This window comes from Notolepis coatsorum, assembly GCF_963971535.1.
Source record: "Notolepis coatsorum genome assembly, chromosome: 2".
Classification (NCBI taxonomy): domain Eukaryota; kingdom Metazoa; phylum Chordata; class Actinopteri; order Aulopiformes; family Paralepididae; genus Notolepis; species Notolepis coatsorum.
This window is the reverse complement of record NC_140166.1, coordinates 15,646,140-15,672,180: the sequence shown is the minus strand read 5'-3', so window position 1 is coordinate 15,672,180 and position 26,041 is coordinate 15,646,140. Positions and strand designations below refer to the sequence as shown.

The 26,041-nt window shown below is 48.7% G+C and overlaps 1 protein-coding gene across 1 annotated transcript in view; it reads left to right on the top strand.

The window, feature by feature from the left end:
• Positions 1 to 596: 596 nt before the first annotated feature.
• The window catches only part of LOC311223287 (docking protein 2-like), a 103,466-nt gene continuing 78,021 nt past the window's right edge, over positions 597 to 26,041 (top strand). Inside the window, exons 1-2 of the mRNA XM_084308080.1 lie at positions 597 to 985; positions 20,096 to 20,239. Coding sequence (XP_084164206.1) covers positions 926 to 985; positions 20,096 to 20,239 — 204 coding nt within the window. The 5' untranslated portion in view covers positions 597 to 925. The remainder of the gene's footprint in view (positions 986 to 20,095; positions 20,240 to 26,041) is intronic.

Genomic DNA, 26,041 nt, shown 5'->3' with positions numbered 1-26,041 from the left:
AAGAAAGACAGAGAGAGAGAAAAAGAGAGACAAAGACAGAGAGAGGGGGAGAAAATAAGAAGACTTCAGAGGACAATAGATGAGAGAAGAGAGGAGGAGAGTAGAAGGAGGAGGAACAGAGGGAGTAGATCTGGTTTAGAAAACAGAGAGAGGGAGGGGGAGAGGGGGAGAGGGGGGGGGGGGGAAGGAGAAGTGTAGTATTGAAACGACATATTTGAGAGAGGAAGGAGAGAAAGACAGCTCTACAGAGAGGAGAGAGAGAAGCAAACCTCCACTCCGCTGAAAGGGGTGGAAAGGAGAGGAGGAGAAACAGGGGTGGAAAGGAGAGGTGGAGAAACAGGAGTGGAAAGGAGAGGTGGAGAAACAGGGGTGGAAAGGAGAGGTGGAGAAACAGGAGTGGAAAGGAGAGGTGGAGAAACAAGAGTGGAAAGGAGAGGAGGAGAAACAGGAGTGTAGAGGAGAGGAGGAGAAACAGCGGTGGAAAGGAGAGGAGGAGAAACAGGAGTGGAGAGGAGAGGAGGAGAAACAGGAGTGGAGAGGAGAGGAGAAGAAACAGCGGTGGAAAGTAGAGGAGGAGAAACAGGAGAGGAGAGGAGGAGAAACAGGAGTGGAGAGGAGGAGAAACAGGAGTGGAGAGGAGAGGAGAAGAAACAGCGGTGGAAAGTAGAGGAGGAGAAACAGGAGTGGAGAGGAGGAGAAACAGGAGTGGAGAGGAGAGGAGAAGAAACAGCGGTGGAAAGTAGAGGAGGAGAAACAGGAGTGGAGAGGAGAGGAGAAGAAACAGGAGTGGAAAGGAGAACAAGAAAGAGAAAGAGAAAAGAGGAGTGGAGAGGGAGAGGTGAGGAGAGCAGAGGAAAGGAGAGGACGGCAGAGGACTGGAGAGTGAGGAGGAGGAGAGGAGAAGAGAGGTGTCCATCGTCCCGTCATGGAGAAGGACATCAGGAAGCAGGGTCTGCTTTACATTCAGCAGCAGAGGTTTGGGAAGGTAAGAGACTTCAGGATCACATCCATCCTACCTCCTACCTCCATCTCCTACCTTCTACCTCCATCTCCTATCTCCATCTCTTACTTCCATCTCCTACCTCCATCTCCTACCTCCTATATCCATCCTCTTATCTCCATCTCCTACCTCCTATCTCCATCTCCTACCTCCATCTCCTACCTCCTATATCCATCCTCTTATCTCCATCTCCTACCTCCTATCTCCATCTCCTACCTCCATCTCCTACCTCCTATCTCCATCCTCCTATCTCCATCTCCTACCTCCATCTCCTACCTCCTACCTCCATCTCCTAACTCCTATCTCCATCCTCCTATCTCCTACCTCCTATCTCCATCTCCTACCTCCCATCTTCAGCTCATACCTCCTATTTCCATCTCCTATCTTCAACTCCTACAGCCTATCTCTATCTCCTACCTCCTATGATGTACGGTGTGCAATAATTTCCTCAGTAGAACATATGAAGATATGGAAAATGTCCTGTGCTGTAACATGTTTTGAAGGCTAAAACACTTGGAGCTTGGTGGGAGGATGCAGTGCTTTCAAGTTTCTCAACACTAAAGACAAATTAGTCTTGCCAAATTCCCAATCAGGTCTCTGACATCAAGGCCACCTAATCATCCCTTCCCCTTAATTGACTGATATCAATCCCTGTCTCCTCAGCCATTGTGTAGTGTGATGTGTGCCTGGTGCCAGTGTATGGCAGCCATTGAGCCTGCATAGCCCAAGGTTGGGTGCTACCAGTGGTGGTGAAGGAGACAATTTCCACCCTACATTGTGGGGAGCGCTTTGAGTGTCTAGAAAAGCGATATACAACAAAGGAGATGATTGTGGACTTCAGGAGGTCGGGGGTCAAGGACTACAGCCCCCTCAGCATCGACGGGGCACCGGTTGAGAGAGTCAACAGCTTTAAGTACCTCGGAGCCTACATATCCGAGGACTTGACATGGACCACACACATTGACAGTGTTGTGAAGAAGGCACGACAACGCCTCTACTTCCTCAGGTGCCTAAGGAAGTTCCAAGTCAGTCAGAAGATCCTTAAGAACTTCTACTCATGTACAATAGAGAGCATCTTGACCGGCAACATCACCTCCTGGTTTGGGAATAGCACTGCACAAGACCGAAGCAGACTACAAAGAGTGACACGTTCAGCCGAACGCACAATTGGAGGGGGGCTCCCCACCCTCCAGAACATTTACAACAAGCGTTGCAAGGGCAAGGCTAAGAGAATCATTAAAGACTCCAGTCACCCGAACAACTGCCTCTTTGAACTGCTGCGGTCAGGCAAGCGATACCGGAGTCTCAAGGCGAGCACAGAAAGACTCAGAAGAAGCTTCTATCCCCAGGCCATCAGGCTGCTAAACGAACAATGAATGAACACTACACAACAACAACCACCAAACGCAAATAGCACACACATCCACACGCACACACTCACTTTAAACAAACACACTGTAGCACCCACTCCACACACTTTATAGCACACACCCACTTTAAACAAACACACTGTAGCACCCACTCCCCACACTTTATATTTATTGATGAAGGATTGCACTACAACTCGTACACCTTACTGTAAATTGTACCTAAATTGTACCTCATCCCATTTCTGCTTTGCACTAGATAGTACTGTACATTAGTACACTGCATAGTATTGTATATTATATGGTAACTCAGAACATTGTACATATGTCTATACCGAACACTGTGACCTCATTTTCTTCTTCTAAATTACATGCTATACTATGTTATTGATACTATCTTGTCTAGCACAGTCTCTGGAGCGTAACAGTAAGAAGCATTTTGTATGAAAGTATTCTGTACTTCTGTATGACAACTATTAAAGAAACTTGAAACTTGAAACTTGAAAACTAAATGTAATTAATTATTATTATTGCAAATGATGGTCTGTAGTAATTAACATCATGCCATGAGCCCCCCAAGGATGTGTCCTGCGCCCCCCCCCCCTCTACTCCCTACTCTACTACTTCCTACACCCACGACTATGTAGCCACGCACAGCTCCAACATGGTGATTCAGTTTGCCGATGACACAACAGTGATAGGCCTAATCACCAACAACAACGAAGCAGCCTACAGGAAAGAGGTTGACAACCTGGTATAGTGGTGCTGAGTGAATAACCTCTCCCTCAGCGTTGACAACACTAAGGAGCTGGCCGTGGTCTACAGGAGAGGGGGAGAAAGGCTTGACCCCATCAACATCAATGGGCTGCTGTGGAGAGAGTTAGCAACTTCAAGTTCCTCTGTGTTCACATCACTGAGGACCTCACCTGGAGCAGCACACCAGACATCACTGAGGACCTCACCTGGAGCAGCACACCAGACATCACTGAGGACCTCACCTGGAGCAGCACACCAGACATCACTGAGGACCTCACCTGGAGCAGCACACCAGACATCACTGAGGACCTCACCTGGAGCAGCACACTAGACGTCACTGAGGACCTCACCTGGAGCAGCACACTAGACGTCACTGAGGACCTCACCTGGAGCAGCACACTAGACGTCACTGAGGACCTCACCTGGAGCAGCACACCAGACATCACTGAGGACCTCACCTGGAGCAGCACACTAGACGTCACTGAGGACCTCACCTGGAGCAGCACACTAGACGTCACTGAGCACCTCACCTGGAGCAGCTCCAGTGAAGAAAACACAACAACACCCTTTCACCTCAGGTGGTGAAGAAAACACAACAACGCCTCTTCCACCTCAGGTGGTGAAGAAAACACAACAACGCCTCTTCCACCTCAGGTGGTGAAGAAAACACAACAACGCCTCTTCCACCTCAGGTGGTGAAGAAAACACAACAACGCCTCTTCCACCTCAGGCAGCTCCAGATCCTACAGGCTTCTACAGAGACACAACAGAGAGCCTCCTGACTGGATGCATCACTGCCTGGTATGGAAACTTACGGTTATGCATATAACCATAGTTATATGAGCATAGTGACGCTCAGCGTCTATTGCAATACTCTTCATATCCAGTATTGAACTGAAATAAATTCTCACATGTACCTTTACATATCATCATCTGTCTGGCCACACCCCCATCCGCTACCTACATAAGCAGGGGTGTGGCCATACCATCAGCTCCTTCCCAATCTTTCACCACAAGGCAAGATCAAGGGGTCCTCAGTGAGTCCGACGCTGAGCGTCACTATGCTCATATAACTATGGTTATATGCATAACCGTAAGTTATATATCACATAGCTCTGCTCAGCGTCTATTGCAACACAGGAGCTGAGCAGAGCTGAGCTCGACAAATGTACCCGCTGAGGCCCCCCACAACCATCAGAACATGGGAGGACCCGAGGCCCCCCGAACCCTCCTAGCGGAGGACGGGAGAGAGTCGGATCCGACTGCGCGAAGAGGAGACTTCAGCAACTCAACGCACAGGGTGAGCAGACCGTGGGGCGTACCCACGACTACACAAACGCACAACCCGCATGCCACTAGGGAACGAACGGAAGGAACAAACCCCCGTTACCACCCCTAATATCACGGGGTCAAGAGCAAAAAACCCAACCCTGTGGCAAGGCCGTAGCAGCGGAGCGCGAAGGACGACCCGGACCCAGACGGGACTGGACCCCCCCGGAAAAAGGGGGCCTGGAGAGGCCAACGACGCCACAGCATCGAGACCTCACCAGGCGGTCACTAGTGACACCGCCCCCCACATCGCCAGCGTATTCGGACAGGGCCCATCCAAGAGCAGGCCCTTCCCCCTATAGCACGCCGCCTAGCTCACTGATCCTGGTATACTCAGGCAGTCACCCATCCAAATACAACCCAGGCCTGAACCTATACAGCTTCTGAAATCGAACGAGATCGGGCATGTTCAGGTTGGCATGGCTGTAAGCTCGAAGCACTCAAGAGGTTACACCCACAGCGGGAGCAGGCAGCGCACCGGGGAGACGACCCCCAAAAGAGGTCGATCCCTCAATCCAGGCAACAGGCACTCGACCTGAGCCTGGAGCACTGCGGACTAGACAGCCGCCAAAGGGGTCTGCTGAAACAGCACCCCGGCGGAAGGGGCGTATGCTGTCATTGTTGTGCACCATGTCACAGCCTCCACAAAAAAAACCCTGACTCTCTAGAGGGGTCGAGGCAGAGAAGGCTGACACGATTGGCAGACGTCATGAAACGTGCAGGGGCACACTCAACCGGCCTACCCCGAGAGTTGACTCCGCTACCAACATACCAGGGAACCAACCACCCCCTTGGTTCAAACATGAGGTGGTTGTTCCTATAACCCCACAAGAAAAAACTCCAAAACACAACTGCGGGTATACACTGGCTATACCGCAGTACAAGTGTTTCAGTTTTCAAAAAGGGGTTATCCCAGGCCTACGGGTCAACGAAACAATTTCGGACCGGGCCCGGCGGACCGGGACGTACACAGGGATGCCAGAGGAGTTCCATAAGAATCACCTCAACAGCCCCCTCCCAGCCATGCTTAAGCAGGAGAAGAGAGGGGCGAAAAGAATGGAGAAGGACCAGGCCCCCTTAGCGCAGCGCAAGGTACAACACAACATGGACCAAGCAACAGTGAGGGGTAATACGTAGTAACACAACCACAAACATCTCCATAACGTCAAACCCTGCAACACCCGGGCCGACCCGGCATTTCCCCCCCCGAAAAAAGCACAAGTCCCTCAGGGTACCAGAACAGCAGATCTGCGTCCCCAGCGGACAACGGGTTAACTGACCTGGACCGGCGTGACCAGAATCAGTCCCGTGCCCTAATCACGCCGCCATCCCCAACCCTTAGGAGGGGGGTAGGTACGCGTGTCGATCCAAAACATTATAGAGGGCGCCACCCAGACGGTCCCTTTCGTACCGCGCTCGGTGGCCCACCCCAAGGGCGTGAGACCCCTCTACCTATGCTTTGATCTATTCCGTTAACATCCCCCAGATATGAACGAGAATTCGTCGAGACAAACCTAGTAAACTGGCGCTCGGAAGAGACAAACTCCATCCCAGTTGCCCCATAAAAACGCTGTTTCAATGATGAGCAACCAAGGCGCGCAAGCCCATGCGTGGTTCCTATCAGAAACACCCAGAGCCAGCACTATGTACACGTCAAGACCCAAAACATATCAATGGATAGTCTAACAAGACACCAGATACCGTTCCTCCAAGCTGCCTGGGAGAACGACAAGAAGCCGCTTTTTTCACAGAAAGAAATACGGACATGGGTCCCATACGACGCGGCTGAGGGAAAACAAAACCCCGTCAACCACGCTCCATAAAAGAGGGGACGGGGAGCAACGTACCCTATGACGGGGGGAAACCCATGACTCAACCAACCATTACTGGCGAGGAGTCAGGGAACTCCCTAAACAATACCCCGTCAAACTGCTCCATAAAGGAGGGGACGGGAAACCCCCAGAGAGACTTCCCACGTGAGCAATAGATTGAGAAGACATATTGCAACATTGAGCTATGTAACAATTGGACTAGGACTCTCCGAGGAGGAGGCTCTGAAACTCTGAGGAGGCTCTCTCACTGAGAGGGAGGCTCTGAACTCACCGATGAGGCTCTGAACTCCCTGAGGAGGAAACTCTGAAAAAACGAAACACCAAACCCACTTTCCTCGTGTTTAGGGTAACTTTCAACTTGAAAGATGGGGCCTTCACGTGACAGAGAGAAAAATCCGCTCGTCCAAAGATCCTGGGTTTTAACCACAGATCTTGGTCATGGCCCACTAGATTGACTACCGTGGGCTTCAAACCAGGACCCTCTCTCTGCCGTCTAAGAGGCAGAAAAAGGGTACTAGTCTGGGGCCGGCTTTCGTAAATCGTGCAGCTAATCCCCTCACTGGCGCTTGCGTAGCAAAATCATCACTCACCCAGAGAGGCAGCTCGCTTCTCGCAACAGCCGTAGCCCCTCCTGCACAGTCCAGGTGCAGAACCGAAGGTAATACCTGTCCAGCTGCAGCTTGGAGGACTGCAGGTGGGGATTAGACCAGCGACGCGAGCCCCTAATACGAAAATGCCGGTGGAGGTCAGAATGATCATCATCTTCCAGACACCCCAGTGGCGAAGACATTATCGCTGTATTTTCTCGAAAATAGTGAGAGAAAAAACAAAGATATAATGTCAACGTAGCTCCTTCATCTTCTACTTTCTTCAAAAAAATCCATCATCTTCAAAGTGTGGTACTTTGCAGGCACTTGACGTGGTGAAAATTGAAGAAGGACCTGATGGTATGGCCACACCCCTGCTTATGTAGGTAGCGGATGGGGGTGTGGCCAGACAGATGATGGTATGTAAAGGACGGTACATGTGAGAATTTATTTCAGTTCAATACTGGATATGAAGAGTATTGCAATAGACGCTGAGCAGAGCTATGCGATATATAACTGATCTGCCCTTAATCGCAAAATGCTGTGTCGAATGAACAGCCCATAACATCAGCAGATGTGAGCTTACCTCCATCCAGGACATACAGTATACAACGGACGGTGTGTCAGCAAAGCCGGCAGGATTATTAAAGACCCCAACTACCCCAACCATGGACTGTTTAAATTAAGCTGTAGGATCCCCAAATCTGGGGACCCTGCTGTCTTTATCATAAATAGATCAATCAGTACAGACCGTATTATATCCCCACCTGGGGTATCATTGGAAAGCCACACTCATTGGCTACAACCCTGTCCAAAATGTTTCGAGATAGCCAAATGATTGACGGAGCTAGAGCCCCAGGAGTCGGGGGTGGTAATCTGACTCTGCCCTGTACTTTGGCGCATGCCTCACATATCGGTAACTCGAGAACCGCTGAACGGATTTTGTCACCTGAAACGTCAATCGACAGCCAACAAATAGGACTTTAATTATATATATATTGTATTAAAAAAATTCACACGAGCTGCTAGAGGTTGGCAAAGTGGCGCGTCGCGAATCGTCCTCAAGAGGGCCCACATGTGGAGGTTAATGTTTTTTATTTTAATTTTTTTATCTTTTTCCCCCTCCTTTTTCCGATTTTTCTCCCATCCCACTGTTAGTCATTATGCCAATTCCCAACCCCCTTCCTGGTTGTTGCGCACCCCCCCCCTACTGTTGGTCCAGGAGGCCGGAGACTATCACATGCTTTCCTCCGACACATGTGCAGCCAGCCGGCAGCCAGCCTGGCAGCTCAGATTTTCACCGGGAGAGTGTAACGTGTGGAAGGTCGCACTACCTCTCTCCAGATCAAATCAAATCAAATCAAATCAAATTTATTTATAGGGCCCGACAACACACGTTAATGTCCCCATGGGCCATACAGGTCTTCTTTAAACAAGTCAAGAAGACAACATAACAATAAGTCAAGAACAGAACAAGAACACCATAAGGTCCAAACATTTTTAGATGAATGCAAATAAATTAAAGAATGCAAGCACTCCCAGACATACCCCACGCGAAGGTAAGGAAAAACTCACTAAAACCTAACAATAGGGAAAAAAGCTCCACAGGCAGTGTGGAGGAGAGAAACCTTAGAAGGGCCATTCAAGGGGGGATCTCCCTTCTTAGATGTTGGTGATAGTAGTGTTGCAGACTGACAGTTGGTAAGCATGCACTCATGTGTGTGGTGAAACACAGATGAGTGCATGCAATAGCAACTGTACATTTTGAAAAATTAAAGATAGAGCTAATAGCGATAGCAACTGAACATTAATGAACAAGATCCTACCCTCGCTGAGCAGGCGCCCCGACCGAACTGTAGGGGTCGCTGTCCACAACGCCCAGGACCCACCCACGGCTCCCCTCCCCCTAACTCAGCCAAACTAGTTAGTATAGCGATCAGCCCGAGCCAAGGCAATGCTGACTCTCCAGGAGTCGAGACCGCAGCCTCTTGCATTGGTGAGGAGCACAATCTCCGCTACGCCACCTGACCGCCCCCAAGAGGTTAATGTTGTGTTTCTTTTTCAAATGTAGCCAAGAGTAAAGACCTTAACCCTATCAAAACAGCAGTCAAAGTGTATATTTTCATTTTTACTGATGTTTTTAAGATTTACAGAAAATAAGAATTTATCGAAAAAATTGCTAATTATATCTCTTTTATCGTAAAACCGCGACGAAATGACTAAATCCAGATTTAACACTGCCATTGGAAAGAGGAGCTTTTTCCCTATCCATATATGTATGATTTGGCCATAATAAGGTCAATGTCAAGTTCAAGGTCAAATATGAATTTATAATTAAAATGGATTATAATTTATTACTGTATCTACAAATCCTTCTGTTTAATCATCTTCCCTTTATTCATTTGCTTAGATTTATTGCACACTTGATCTCAAGGAGGTGCTGAATGAGCTCAGTGAGCGTAATCAAAATAACCTCAATTTGTTCATGATGTTATTCACCGGCAAAGATGCACAAAAAAAATCATAATTTATATTCTCCTTTGTTTCATCACAATTTACTCAAGCCTAGTAACAGACACAATATTTCTGACACTGGGAATACATACCCCCAGGTCCCTAGATGTTCCTAGATACCAAGAACATGCAAACTGACCTTGTAGAAGTGGAGCAATCTTCCATTTACTTGGGCATGTTTGTTTGTAACCTTTATTTTAACTCGAAGGACATTGAGGTTTCCCTCATTTACAATGACGACGAGTTTACACACACATGAGCAACACAATGAAAATATAAAAAAAATAATAGAAGAAACTAAAAACAATTGCAATTTGACAAACAGAGATTTAACACCAGATGTTTAAAAGCAGAAGCAGATGGGAGGACCTCTAACTTTAGGGTTTGTTGAAGAGCGTTCCATGTGTTGGGGGCATCAATACAAAAGGCTGTCTTGCCCAGATCCGAACGCGCTTGTGGAACCCTAAGAGTAAGCCAGCTGTTGGATCTGGTCTGATAAGCACCAAGACTCCAATCCAGCAAGGATGATATAAGGAGGGTGTTTACCACTAATGGCTTTGAAGATGAACAAGTACCAGTGGTAACTGCGCCTCTGAGAAAGAGAGGGCCAGCCCACCTTTTCATAAAGAATGCAGTGGTGAGTATCATAACTGTCACCAGTGATAAATCTAATAGCGGAATGATATACAGAGTACAATTGCTTCAACGTAGATGCAGCTGCATGCCTATAGATAACATCACCATAGTCCAATACTGACAAGAATACCGCATCTACAACTCTCTTCCTACTGAGCAAAGGGAAGCTAGACCGGTTTCGGAATAGAAAGCCAACCTTCTGCCGAAGCTTGGAGGCGAGGCTGTCAATATGAGTTTTGAATGAGAGCTTCTCATCGAGCCATAGCCCAAGATATTTGTAATCGGTAACTCTCTCTATAGAAGAGCCATCAATAGTAGATATGAGAAGTTTAGTAAAGTCCACATTTCTAGCTCTTGAGAATATCATAAATTTAGTTTTCATCGAGTTAAGGACAAGCCTGAGCTGAGAAAGGGTAAATGTACCTATCTGACCTAACCTACTAACCTAGTAGCTGTCTATCTGAACTAACCTACTAACCTAGTAGCTGTTTATCTGAACTAACCTACTAACCTAGTAGCTGTCTGGCTGTATATCTAACCTAACCTACTAAACTAGTAGCTGTCTAGCTGTATATCTGAACTAACCTACTGACATAGTATCTGTCTGGCTGTATATCTAACCTAACCTGTCATACAGTCATCTCCCGCCTCGACTACTGCAACCCCTCCAATCTTTCGCTGTCGACTAAATACGCACGTCTTCAACAATTATCTGGAAAAAAAAGAAGAAAAAGATAAAAAAATTATTATAATAATAAATAAAAAATCTAACCCTAACTAACCTTACTGTCATGCACTTGTCCTAATAAACTAACCTATACTGTAGCACTCAACACTTTGATGAACATTGTTACTCAGCTGATAGAGTTGTGCCCTTCCTGATGACTTGTCGTACAGAACTTGTAAGTCGCTTTGGATAAAGCGTCAGCTAAATTACTAAATGTAAATGTAAATGTAACCTACTCAACTAGTAGCTGTCTAGGTGTATATCTAACCTAACCTACTAAACTAGTAGCCGCCTGGTTGTGTATCTGACCTACAGTAACCTACTAACCTAGTAGCCTTATCTATAACGTAACCCTATCCATAACGTAACCCTATCTATAACCTAACCCTATCCATAACCTAACCCTATCTATAACCTAACCCTATCCATAACCTAACCCTATCTATAACCTAACCCTATCCATAACCTAACCCTATCCATAACCTAACCCTATCTATAACCTAACCCTATCTATAACCAAACCTAACCATAGGCTAACCCTATCCATAACCTAACCCTATCTATAACCTAACCCTATCCATAACCTAACCCTATCCATAACCGAACCCTATCTATAACCAAACCTAACCATAGGCTAACCCTATCCATAACCTAACCCTATCCATAACCTAGTCCTAACCATAACCTAACCCTAACCCAACCTTAACATAACCCCATCCATAACCTAACCTTATCCATAACCTAACCCTATCCATAACCTAACCTTATCCATAACCTAACCCTAAAAAACAAATTACAAACATCTCAAAACAAACTAGTCAGACTACTGCTTGACCTGACTCCTAGAACCCACCTCACCCCTGCCCACTTTGACAACCTAGGATGGCTTAGACGACAGAGTACAGCAACTTGAAATGGGCCTGGTCTACAAGATACACTACACGACCAAGGTACCCATGTACATGTCAAAATACTTCCCAAAGGTCAGTGAATACCACGATCACAACACCAGAGGGAGCTCCACAAATCATGTTAATCGGCTCAAACAAGGGACTAAACACGTTTCGCAATTATGCCACATCAATGTGGAACGCCCTACCCAAAGCTGTAAAGGAATGTGAATCACTACCCACCTTCAAAAACACTCTCAAAAAACACCTACGGGAGACTGCAATTCGAAACTGGCCCCTACAAATGTCCTAACCCAGTTGTACAGTAAATGACCAAGTATGGCTTTGTCAGTATTCCAATGTACAGTGTCCCCCACCCCCCCCCCGCCCCCAACCCCCCCCCCCCCCCCCCCCACCTCCAATGTACAGCTCCCACCCACCCACCCAACCCCACCCCACCTACCCAACCTCCTCCAATGTAGAGTTTCTACGTCAAATGTATATACACTCTTTTTCTGGACACTTTTTGTATCACAAACAGTACTGTATTTGCAAATCTGGTATGTCATAAATGTATAGATGTAGCAGTACTGTCTATCTGTATGTTGTGTATGTCATATATGTTATGATGAATTGAAAATGGGGGACCCTGATGTAAACAAGACGAAAGTCTTTCTCTGGTCTGCATCCCCTTAACAATTGTATGTATTGAGCTGTACTGTACTGTACCCATTCTGCAATCTGTTAATAAACTTTTCAATCAATCAATCAATCCCTATCTATAACCTAATCATAACCATAACCATAACCTAACCCTAACCATAACCTAACCCTAACCCTAACCATTCCCCTGGGGAAGTGCTGGAAGAGAAAAACTGGGAAAACTACAAATGACAGAACAAAGCAGCGCGCCTTGCTCTGAATTGTAGGAAAAGGTCAAACATAGTAAGCATGCATGAAAAACTGTCATGGTTAATGGTAGAACAAAGACTAAATGTAAATATCATAATGTTTTTTAGAAATATATATAAGAACAAAAAACCTGCTTATCTATATTATATTATATGATGAGATACAATTCACAATCAACAGACACAGTTACTCCACCAGGCATGTGTCAATGGAAAGATGTACTGTAAAGATGCCAAGAACAAATGCAATGAAAAGGACTGTGATGTATAGAGCCATGACTGCATGGAATTCCTTACCACCTGCACTAACGATAGGTTATGACTATAACCAAGTTCTGTTAATTAGGGGTGACGCTTGGCATCACTCATGCACTCCCTCGCGTACGTGCACGCGCACTGAATAAATTCCACAAATGTACCTTTAATACCAGTATTAGTCTGACCACACCCCTCATCAGCTTACCTTCATAAGCAGGTGTGTGGTCACCTGCTCTCCTCCTACCCAAGCTTTCACCACAAGGTCAAGGGCTGCAGCGGCGTTGGATGCCAAGCGTCACCCCTAATTAACAGAACTTGGTTATAGTCATAACCTATCATTCTGTTTCATTAGGGGATCCGCTTGGCATCACTCATGCACACAGAGAGGCCAAGCGGAGCCACTGGCCGACAAATACACCCCGCTGAAAGCCCCCCACAACCAACAGAACAGGGAGGGCCGAGCCCCCCCGACCCCCCCTAATGTAGCGCACCCCCCCTATTAGAGGTTTCCCGGGAGGGCGACGGACCCGACCGTGCGAAGAGGCACTCAAGCAACTCAACGCACAGGGTGAGCAGACCGTGGCTTGACCCCACGACTACACACACGCACAACCCGCATGCCACCCGGGAACAAACGGAGGGAAACAACCTCGTTACTGCCCCCAGAATCACAGGGTCAAGGGCAAACCCAACCCCGTGGCAAGGCCGTAGCAGCGGAGCGCGAAGGAAGACCCAGACCCAGCAAAGGGACTGGACCCCCTGGAACGGGGGCCCGGAGAAGTCCATGATGCCAGCATCAAGACCCCACCAGGTGGGCACTTAGTGCCCCGCCCCCCACATCGCCAGCGTATTCGGACAAAGGCCCCTCAGCCGAGCGGGCCCTGTCCTCCCCAATAGTACACCGCCTGGCACACTGACCCTGCAACAGGCAGACAGCATGGCCGTAAGCACACAAAAAAGGTTAACCAACGGAAGCAGGCAGCGCACCGAGGAAAACCAGGCAACAGGCTGTTAACCCTAGCCTGGAGACTGCGGACGAGACAGGCGCCAGAAAGGACAGCTGAACACAGCCGCCCCGGCGGAAGGGGCGTATGCTGGCGTTGTTGCATGACCAAGGCTCCATTTAAAAAAAAAACCCACCCAGAGGGGTCGAGGCAGAGAAGGCTGACACGATTGGCAGACGTCATGAACGTGCAGGGGCACCCTCAACCGGTTAACCCGGGAGTTGACACTGCAGCAACACACCAGAGAACCAACCACCCAGGTGTTACCCTATGCGGTGGTTGGTCCCATAACCCCTCAGGAAAAAAACCCAAAACACACCTGCGCTGTCGCAGCCTGTGTTCCAGTTTCCAACAGGGTTATCCCGGGCCTACGGGTCAACGAAAACATTACTTCGGACCGGGCCCGGTGATACGGGGAGCACAGGGTCCCCCGAGGAGGTCAAGACCACCCCAACAGGCCCCTCTTCGCCATGCGTAAGAGAAGAGCGTAAGAATGGAAAACCAGCCCCAGCACCCCGTACTTGGTATTCCCAGGAGGTCACCCAACCAAGTACTAACCAAGACCAACCTGCATGGCGGCCGAGATCCGACGAGATCGGGCGCGTACAGGTTGGCATGGCCGTAAGCCATTACGACAGAGTAGAATACAATGTACCCAACAAGGGTTCCATAGCGCTCAACCCTGTGACACCCGGACCGACCTAGCATTTTTCCCCCTGAAAAAACCCAAGTCCCTCAGGGTACCAGAACAGCAGATCTGCATCCCCGGCGGACAACGGCTCCAACTGATCCGGACCAGCGCGACCAGAACCAGTCCCGTGCCCCAACCACGCCGACATGCCAACTCCAGGAGAAGGGGCAGATATGCGTGTTGATCTTAAACATAAAAAGAAGGCGCCACTCAGACGTTCCGGTGCGAACCGTGCCCGGCAGCCCACCCCCAGGGCGCGAGACCCTTCCACATATGTTCAGATCCATTCCGTTATCATCCCCTGATATGAACGAGAACCCGTCAACAACCACACAGGGCGTCGGAAGAGGAAAAAAAACCCATCCCAATTGCTCTATAAAAACGCTGTTTTAACCCCAAGCAATCAAGGCGCGCCAGTCAGTTACCTAATGCCCAACAGAACATCCTGAGCTAGCACTATGTGTGCGTTGGGCATATCCACATCAATAATAGGCTATTTAGACCATCTTATTGAATCCCCAAGACGCCCAGGGGAACGACAAGAGGGAGGGATGCAACCAACTCCATGAATGAATGAATGAAAACTTTAACCAACAGATTGCAGAAAGGGTACAACATAGTACGGCTCAATACACACAATCGGTAAGGGGAGGCAGACCTGAGAAAGACGTTAGTCTTGTTTCCATCAGGGGCCCCCATTTCCAATTCATATAGACACATCCAACTCTTTATAATAATAAAGAAGAAGCATCACCCGTATGAACCCAACTGCACAGCTGGGAGTAAAAAACCCGTTTTCACATGATTTTACATCCAGTCACTCTTTTTTTAATCAGAGAGTAAAGACTAGACCCTCCCAGAAAACCTTCCCACACGAGTGGTAGTCATGAGAAAGACATGCCAACTGTGAGTCACGTGACCAACTGACTCAAGTTTACACATAAATCGAGCGCAGCAGACCCGTGAGCCCTACGCTCTAACTCGACACCTTAAGACACCGTAACTCATGGAAGGCGTCGCCATAGCAACACCGCTATGACGGGGGGAAATTCTGCCGGCTCCTCTTTGTAATAGGAGTTGGACAGGATAACCCCCCCCCCCCCTGCCAAGACGTCTCACCGGCTCGGCCCTGACTGGCTCAGCAGAAGAGATAAAAATCTCCTAAACCAATCAAGTGGGAAGGAGGGGTTTATTTGACACCCCCTCACAAAAAAACCTTCGTTCCCTACACACAGAAAACAACCGTAGCCATTTTGAAAACCTCCGGTAGAATGCTAATGTATAGCGTAAGCTAATACAATGCCCGCTACCCACAAAATGTGAACAGGATTTACAACAAAAACAAGTCGCATGTGTGTGAATCCTACACCCGTTGACTATGTCGTACATAGCAAAAAACGCTGACCGAGAGTAACGGCTAGGCCGTGGAACGTGTGTACGAGTATTACTGCAACTAACAACACTAACATATACTTAGTTCAAGCAATGGAATAACACCAGTTTCTACCTGCATGTGGAGCGTCAGGCTAATAGAACCCCCTATGACTGAGTGTATGTTGCAGACCTTGCTTAATCTCGTAACACAACACGACTCATCTCACAACGTAAAAGTGCAGATTCATATTTACACAACCCCACCATATGATTTGTTGAAGCAACACACAGTTTGTTTGGCCAAAAAACATAGTCCCCCTTATGTCGGGGAACTTTTTATTATCACAAGTTTTTTTAAGGCACAAAGAGGGGAAAAGTCACTCTCAGCGGCGTCTGCCACCTCGCGCCGCTCGAGTCTTGCCACCCCGAGGAGCCCCGGAGGGACGGTAGATTACTGTCTGCTGGTCTCGACGTTCCCTACCGTCTCCTCCGGTCGTGGATGGGCCGGCGGTAGCAGAAGCGCCGTCTCTTCTCCTGGCCTTCTTGGAGGGGCCAGCAGCGGCGGCGGAGGCAGTGGTAGGGACGACGGAGACAGCTCGACGTCGTGGAAGCCTTCTGACTCCACCGGCAAGGACGGGAGGCGGAAAATGGGGTTGGAGGATGGATCTCTCCTCTGTCCTCTGCCATCTCTCTGCATGTTGAGGTCATCAACCGCAGGGCCTTCCCGAACAGACCAGCGTCGGAGAGGGCGGCCGTCAGAAGAGGGGCTCTCTTCCGTTCCGGCACACGGGCCTGCTCCAGCCAAAGATGACGCTGGCCCAGGGTGGCCAGGGCGCGCACTTTCCCCATGGCTATGGCCAGCACCTGGGAAAGGTGCAGGACAGCTCCTGCCGCCTGGGTGATCTGATCGCATTTTACCTCGTTCAGATCCGTGCCGCCCGTCATAATCCCCGATACAAATCTAGCCAGGTGGGCGATGTTAGACGCCGCAGCCAGCGATTGTGTACCAGCGATGAATGACTGGTCACCCCAATATGCCAATCGCCTAGCCGATCTACCCTGGAGGACCGGCTTGCATAAGGGTTCCCACACCATATCCGGACAGAGGAGAGCGGCCATCGGACTATCAAACCGAGGCACGCCCTCCCCCATACCTTTGACTAACCCCAACACCCGCGTAACTGGTATGTAGGTGGGGGTTAGTCCCATGATGTTGACAACCGCCTGATCCTGACGAACATAGGCCCCCATTGAGGGGAAAAATGGGTAGACAACGTCCACCCCTCTCACTGGGCGACGCTGCCAGCGATGACCTATGAGATCATCAGGGACAGGTGCAGGCAATGGCAGCGGCAGCGGCACGCCGTTTGCGGCGGCGGCTACCGCCATGAGCTCGGGAAACAAAGCCCGCAGTTCCCCCTGCGGACCTTCCTCCACCGAACCCGCATCCCTCACATGCAGCAGGCTGCAACTGGTCAAGGAGCCACAGTCTGATGTGGCCGATAGTAGGGCATCCTGCTGATGAGGCCAAGGTGGTTCCTCGACATCTTCGAACAGGGAGTCCCACGAAGCCATTTCTCCCCCCTCCGGTGTTTCCTGGATAGGAGGGATACTCTCCTCCACGGGACCATCATACAAGAATCCGTCCGCCTCTTCCATGAAGTCCTCAGTTTCCATCGGAAATCCAGAGCCGGACGCATCCTTGCTGGTCTCCAGCAGTTCCCCAAAACCAGGCCGTTCGCGCCTGCATGCTACCATCTTGCGACGTGAACGGGCAGACGTGAAAGGTTTGCGTCGCAAATCCTCCGGCTCCAGGACAACCCCCCGTTCACCAACGGACGATTCCCTGGAACCAGAGGAACCAGAGTCGAGATCAGGCCATCGCCGGAGCGACGGCACCGACTCCTCGGCTCTTCGGAGAGGCAAACTATCCATCGGCTGTCTCCTGGGCTGGGTCGGCAACCACGAAAGTGGCAACATCCCAGCACCAGAACGCACAACGGAGGCGGGAATGGAGAACCGCTGGTGAAGAGTAGGTCTAGCGGGTCTACTCTCCGAAGAATACATTATGACCCAAACTTTTTTTTTACAACAGATATGAGAGAAGAAAAAATTAAGCACAATGTAGACTTGTCACAACTCTTTTCAACTAATCAACACGTCAAGTGGGGTACTACCGAGGCACTTCCTTGTGGTGAAAGCGAGAAGGAGGAGAGCAGGTGACCACACACCTGCTTATGAAGGTAAGCTGATGAGGGGTGTGGTCAGACTAATACTGGTATTAAAGGTGGGGAAGAGGTCAAGGTCCTGGCGGGATGGTGCCAGGAAAACAGCCTCTCCTTGAACGTCAGCAAAACAAAGGAGATGATTGTGGACTTCAGGAGGTCAGGGGTCAAGGACTACAGCCCCCTCAGCATCGACGGGGCACCGGTTGAGAGAGTCAACAGCTTTAAGTACCTCGGAGCCTACATATCCGAGGACTTGACATGGACCACACACATTGACAGTGTTGTGAAGAAGGCACGACAACGCCTCTACTTCCTCAGGCGCCTAAGGAAGTTCCAAGTCAGTCAGAAGATCCTTAAGAACTTCTACTCATGTACAATAGAGAGCATCCTGACTGGCAACATCACCTCCTGGTTTGGGAATAGCACTGCACAAGACCGAAGCAGACTACAAAGAGTGACACGTTCAGCCGAACGCACAATTGGAGGGGGGCTCCCCACCCTCCAGAACATTTACAACAAGCGGTGCAGGGGCAAGGCTAAGAGAATCATTAAAGACTCCAGTCACCCGAACAACTGCCTCTTTGAACTGCTGCGGTCAGGCAAGCGATACCGGAGTCTCAAGGCGAGCACAGAAAGACTCAGAAGAAGCTTCTATCCCCAGGCCATCAGGCTGCTAAACGAACAATGAACACTACACAACAACAACCATCAAACGCACATAGCACACACATCCACACGCACACACTCACTTTAAACAAACACACTGTAGCACCCACTCCACACACTTTATAGCACACACTCACTTTAAACAAACACACTGTAGCACCCACTCCCCACACTTTATATTTATTGATGAAGGATTGCACTACAACTCGTACACCTTACTGTAAATTGTACCTAAATTGTACCTCATCCCATTTCTGCTTTGCACTATATAGTATTGTACATTAGTACACTGCATAGTATTGTATATTATATGGTAACTCAGTTACGTCTATTCTGCATCGAACATTGTACATATGTCTATACTGAACACTGTGACCTCATTTTCTACTTCTAAATTACATGCTATACTATGTTATTTGATACTATCTTGTCTAGCACAGTCTCTGGAGCGTAACAGTAAGAAGCATTTTGTATGAAAGTATTCTGTACTTCTGTATGACAACTATTAAAGAAACTTGAAACTTGAAGGTACATTTGTGGAATTTATTCAGTGCGCGTGCACGTACGCGAGGGAGTGCATGAGTGATGTCAAGCGGATCCCCTAATGAAACAGAACTAGGGTTGAAGACAAACAGACATTTAAAAAACACCTTAAAAATCATATAAGAAAGAGTGGTACTGTCAGTTAAGTAAACATAGTGGGTGATTGAGAAGATGGGTATGTGTGATTGTTGAACTTAGATTTTTAATATATTTGTATATTGTATTGAGATGTATTGTTGTGCTTTAAGTGAACATATATGCCTTGAAACATGATTGAGTAGATGGGTATGTGTGATTGGTGAACTTAGATATTTTATTATATAATATTTGTAGGTGTTATTGAGGTGTATTGTATTGTTTTATTGTATTGTATTGTATTAATTGTATTGTATTGATTTTATTGTATTGTATTGATTTGTGTGGACCCCAGTAATAGTAGCCTATGCCTGTGGCAATGGCTAATGGGGATCCAAATAAACTAAACTAAACTAACCCTATCTATAACCTAACCCTAACATAACCCCATCCATAACCTAACCCTACAGTTTCTATAACCTAACCCTAATCTTAACCACAACATTAATTTAAACTCAAAAGCCTCAGATAAGTGGTGGTGCATCAACCTTGAAAAATTACTGTTCATGATTCGTAGTAAATAGTATGAAATTCACTGCTCAACTTTTCATACCATGTGCTACAAATCCCTCATGTGAATATATTATGATCATGACCCCCCCCCCATTTCTCTCTCTGTCTCTCTCTCTCTCTCTCTCTCTCTCTAGAAATGGAAGCGTGTGTGGTCCATTCTCTTCAAGGAGAGCCTGTGCTCCATCTCTCGTCTGGAGTTCTTCGAGTGGAAGGAGGGAGGCACAGGGACTCTGGAGAGGAGTGACAAGGCTCTACGCAAACAGCAGGAGAGCAAGAAGGTTGTATTCCATTATTCCGTCTGTTTTGTAGACAACCTCCATTTACCACCCAGCTAAATGTTGGGGGTTAGGTGCCTTGCTCAAGGGCACTTCAACAGTGGGTGTTGAAGTGATAACACAAGATAGGATATTCCTTTATTGATCCTTTTTGGGAAATTCTGGCATCATAGCAGCACGGGGGAGGGTGGAGGAGAGGTACAGGTTTGGGCAGGGTAAAATTAGAAAGACATACTATAGGCAATAAAATGTAATCTGAATGTAAAAATATGAGAAAAATTAACTGTGTAAACAAAGGTGCAGATGAGGGTCTGTATGCCCTATCTGTCATAATATACGTTACAATAAATATAGGCAATGAATCTTTAAAAAAATATATACGTATACTATGGGTAAAAGTAAACAGTATACACAAGGTACATTTTGCTGCCAGTCCAAAGGAATGGAACCGAACATAAGCACAGTTCTCTAACCTTCAGGCCACCACTGCCTCTATTCTATTATATTCCGTTCCTTTTAGTTCTTCGTTCTATTCATCACAATAACATCTTGCCATGGGGATAATGTATCTGTTGCCTAGGTGATCAAGTTTAGCAACTGTATCCCAGATGATCACGCTTGGTAACTGTGTCTGTAGTTACAGTAGATCAGTGTGAGAACTAGATCTAATATCCTACCAGTATATTTCTGTGAGGAGTAGATCTAATATCCTAGAGTAGATCAGTGTGATGAGTAGATCTAATATCCTACCAGTAGATCAGTGTGATGAGTACATCTAATATCCTATCAGTAGATCAGTGTGATGAGTAGATCTAATATCCTACCAGTAGGCCAATGTGAGTAGTATATCTATACCATCCCGTAGCTTGCGGGTCACAGGTTCAATCACCAATGACAGCCCTGTCGAAGTGTCCTTGAGCAAGGCACTGAACCTGAATAGGTGTGCACCTTTTTGAGTGCTTTTTCCCACATGTCATCAGATATCTCATCCCCCAATTCCTCCTCCCATGAGGACTTAATAATATTTAAGGAGGTGGACTGTAGTGAGCATAGCTGCCTATAAATTCTCGACAGGGAGCCCTTTAGAGTGGGAAGAGGGGTAAGAAAATGTCAAGTTGTGTTTCACCAGGAAGGATGGGGAACTAGGTATCTAAGCTGCGGACATAGCTCCGGATCTGTAAAAACCTAAAAAAATTACTTCTGGGGAGACCGTACTTAACCGATAATTGTTCGAACGTAGCAAAGGTATTGTCAATATACTGTAGAGATCTTTAAATGTTCTAATACTGAGACTAGTCCATATTGAGAAAGCGCCATCAATCATAGATGGGTGAAGGCCGGATTTGAGGCCACCGGGGCAGCAAAAGATGTTGCATGAAAGCCAAAGTGGCGTCTAGATTGGTTAAATTTTTTTTTGATTTGTTGATTTGACACATACATTTTTTGTAAAGGGGATATAAGGGCCTAAACTAGTGGCGTGGGCGAGAGAGGTCAGTGATGCCGGTACGGACGAGGCTGCCTCCATCTCCAGCCAAACTGGAGGTGAGGATATCCCACTACACTGTAGCCAAAACTGAACGGTCCTAAAGTTAGCTGCCCAGTAGTAGAACCTAAGATCCGGTAGCCCGAAGCCTCCATCTGATTTGGGCCTCTGTAAGAGCTGCTTTCTTATCCTGGGAGGCTTCTTATCCCATATATAAGACAAAATCAGGCCATCAATTTTCTTAAAAAATGCATTGGGGAGAAAAATAGGTAGGTATTGAAAGAGATACAAAAATCTTGGGAGGGTGTTCATTTTAACAGAGTTAATTCTTGCGGCTAGAAAGAGGTGTAGTATAGACCAGCGTTCAAAATCATCCTTAGTACGAGTTAGGAGGGGGGTAAAGTTGGCCTGAAAGAGTTTGTTGAATTTGTCTGTAACATGTACCCTGTCAGAATGCAGGTAGGTGAATTCCAATGGGTGAAGGCAATCACAGAGACAGAGAGTGTTTACTCTTGAACAGGTTCGACTTTAATAGTAAGAACACAGAGTAAATGCTAAGAGAGAACAAGTGCTAATAGCACAAGTGTAAAATAAGGTAAATGGGAGCTTATTGGAGGTCCAGAGTAGAACCGTCCGCGTTATCCCCGAACGCAATTAGTGAAGACCTGACAATGGACAAGCAGAAGAGAGGTATGTTACATAGAGACAAAATACCAACATTCCACACACACCCCCGTGACAGCCAATCAGGAAACACCCCTAAGTGACAGCACTAATTGACAGGGAAATGACAGGTGACAAGCCCAGTGACATATGCCAGGAATGTGGGTGGTCACCGACCGAGGTCGGTGTCCAGAACGTAACAGTACCCTCCCCCGACGAACGGCACCAGACGTTCACCTAGGAGCCTCGGGATTCAGCCGCCGGAAATCAACGATCAGGCTGGGATCTAAAATATCCCTTTGAGGCACCCAAGAACGCTCTTCTATCCCGTACCCCTCCCAATCCACCAAGAACTGAAACCCCCTACCCCTCCGCCTACAACCCAGTATCCTCCGCACCGTGTAAATGGGTTGACCGCCAATAAACCGGGGCGGAGGAACCACAGGCAGTGGCGGGGCCAAGGGCGATGAGAGGAATGGCTTCAACAGGGACACATGAAACGTCGGATGAACCCTCATAGAGCTCGGAAGTCGTAGCTTGTAAGCCACTGGATTAACCCAATGAATCACTTTAAATGGTCCTATAAAGCGAGGAGCCAGCTTCTTGGATTCCACCCGGAGAGGGAGATCCCGGGTGGAAAGCCAAACCCGCTGCCCTGGACGGTAAACTGGAGCCGGACGACGCTTACGGTTAGCCTGCCGTTGGGTACTAACCGAAACCTTCTGTAGCGCCTTCCGAACCTGTTTCCACGTCCTGCGACAGCGAGCCACATGTGCCTGGGCCGAGGGCACCTCCGCCTCCTGCTCCTGCTCGGGAAACAGAGGAGGTTGAAAACCATACTGGCACTGAAAGGGAGACATACCGGTAGAAGAGGAGAGAAGGGTATTATGCACGTACTCAGCCCAAGCCAACCTCCTACTCCACGTTGCCGGACTACCGGCAACGTAACACCTCAAGACCCCCTCCAAATCCTGGTTGACCCTCTCCGTCTGCCCGTTCGACTGTGGATGGAACCCAGACGACAGACTGACAGAGGCGCCGAGGCCGGCGGCAAACGCCTTCCAGAACCTGGAGGCGAACTGAGGACCCCGGTCCGACACGATATCTACTGGCAGCCCGTGGACCCGAAAGACATGCTGTATAATTAAATCAGCAGTCTCCCGGGCCGAAGGAAGCTTGGGGAGAGGGACAAAGTGAGCCGCCTTAGAGAACCGATCCACCACCACCAAGATGGTGGTGAATCCGTCCGAAAGGGGAAGACCAGAAATAAAGTCCAGAGATATGTGTGACCAGGGTCGTTTAGGAATAGGAAGTGGTCGGAGGAGACCCGCCGGTGCCCGTCGAGAGGTCTTACTACGTGCGCACACCGGACAGGCCGCCACAAAGGAACGTGTATCCCCCTCCACTGTCGGCCACCAGAACCTCCTACGGATAAATTCCAGGGTCCTGGTTGCCCCTGGGTGGCTGGTGAGGGATGACGCATGTGCCCACTGTAGCAAGCGTGAGCGCGCCACCTTGGGAACATACGACCGTCCCGGAGGACCCCCACCAGGATCGGGCTCCCGCGTTAGCGCCGACCTTACCACCTTTTCTATGCCCCAAGACACGGGTGCCAAAATCAAGGCCGGTGGAATAATGGGATGGGGCTGCTCCTCCCGCCCAGGAAGATCAAACTGGCGCGACAACGCGTCAGGTTTGATATTCTTGGAGCCGGGTCTATAGGAGATGGTATATCGAAATCGTGTGAAGAACAACGTCCACCTGGCCTGGCGAGCGTTAAGGCGTTTAGCCCCTTGGATGTAAGCCAAGTTCTTATGATCAGTCCAAATAATGAAAGGATGTGCCGCCCCCTCCAACCAATGTCTCCACTCCTCCAGTGCCAATTTGATCGCCAATAACTCCCGATTACCCACGTCGTAATTACGCTCGGCTGGTGACAGACGGCGAGAAAAAAAAGCACACGGGTGCACTTTCCCATCCTTTAAGCATCTCTGAGAGAGCACCCCCCCCACCGCGACGTCAGAGGCATCCACCTCCACAATGAACGGAACCTCCGCGTCATGGCGGATCAATACAGGAGCGGATGTAAAACGACGTTTAAGATCGCAGAAGGCCGACTCAGCCCTAGGCGACCATTCAAAGCCAGGGAGAGAGGCCTTAGTGAGAGCTGTTAAGGGATTGGCTAAGGCGCTAAAATTGCGAATAAAGCGCCTGTAAAAATTTGCAAAGCCCAAAAACCGTTGTAACCCCTTGAGCGACGAAGGCCGTGGCCAGTCCAAAACTGCACTCACCTTGGCTGGATCCATGCGCAGATCGCCCTTCGTCAACACAAAGCCCAGGAAGGACACGGTGTCCGTGTGAAACACACACTTCTCAGCCTTAACGAATAGTTGATGCTTGAGGAGACGGTCTAGCACCTCCCGAACGTGCATTTGGTGTTGCACCATATCGCGAGAAAAAATCAGGATATCATCTAAGTAGACAAACAGCGACACCCTAATCAAGTCTCGCAGCACGTCGTTAACCAGGGCTTGGAAGACTGCCGGAGCATTAGCCAAACCAAAGGGCATGACCAAATACTCATAGTGCCCATTGGGTGTGTTAAATGCAGTCTTCCACTCGTCTCCCTCTCTAATCCTGACCAGGTTGTATGCATTACGTAAGTCAAGTTTAGAAAAGACCTGTGCCCCCTGTAAGCACTCAAAGGCCGTGTCCATGAGGGGTAAAGGATATCGGTTCTTGATGGAAACGTCATTCAATCCCCTATAATCAATGCATGGGCGCTGATCCCCATCCTTCTTATCAACAAAGAAGAAGCCAGCGCCGGCAGGGGAAGTGGAAGGGCGTATGTGCCCCGCAAGCAATGCCTCCTCTATGTAGGTGTTCATGGCCAAGGTTTCGGGGCGTGAGAGAGAGAACATTCGCCCGCGAGGCGGGGAGGTACCGGGTAGAAGATTAATGGGACAGTCGTATGATCTATGAGGCGGAAGTGCTTTAGCACGCGTCTTGCTAAAAACGTCCGCCAGGTCCCAATAGATCTCAGGCACCCCTATTAAATCGGGATTAGAGGGTAGATCAGAATCTGCCACGCTCCCCACCATCCTGGAGAAAGAGGGAGGAGACAAAAGAGAAGAGGGGGGGGGAGACAAGGGTTTGGGCAAACTCCCGCTGACGATCGACTTGACGTCGGCCGCCGTTGAGAGTTCGCCCGTGCTCCAATTAACGCTCTTCTATCCCGTACCCCTCCCAATCCACCAAGAACTGAAACCCCCTACCCCTCCGCCTACAACCCAGTATCCTCCGCACCGTGTAAATGGGTTGACCGCCAATAAACCGGGGCGGAGGAACCACAGGCAGTGGCGGGGCCAAGGGCGATGAGAGGAATGGCTTCAACAGGGACACATGAAACGTCGGATGAACCCTCATAGAGCTCGGAAGTCGTAGCTTGTAAGCCACTGGATTAACCCGATGAATCACTTTAAATGGTCCTATAAAGCGAGGAGCCAGCTTCTTGGATTCCACCCGGAGAGGGAGATCCCGGGTGGAAAGCCAAACCCGCTGCCCTGGACGGTAAACTGGAGCCGGACGACGCTTACGGTTAGCCTGCCGTTGGGTACTAACCGAAACCTTCTGTAGCGCCTTCCGAACCTGTTTCCACG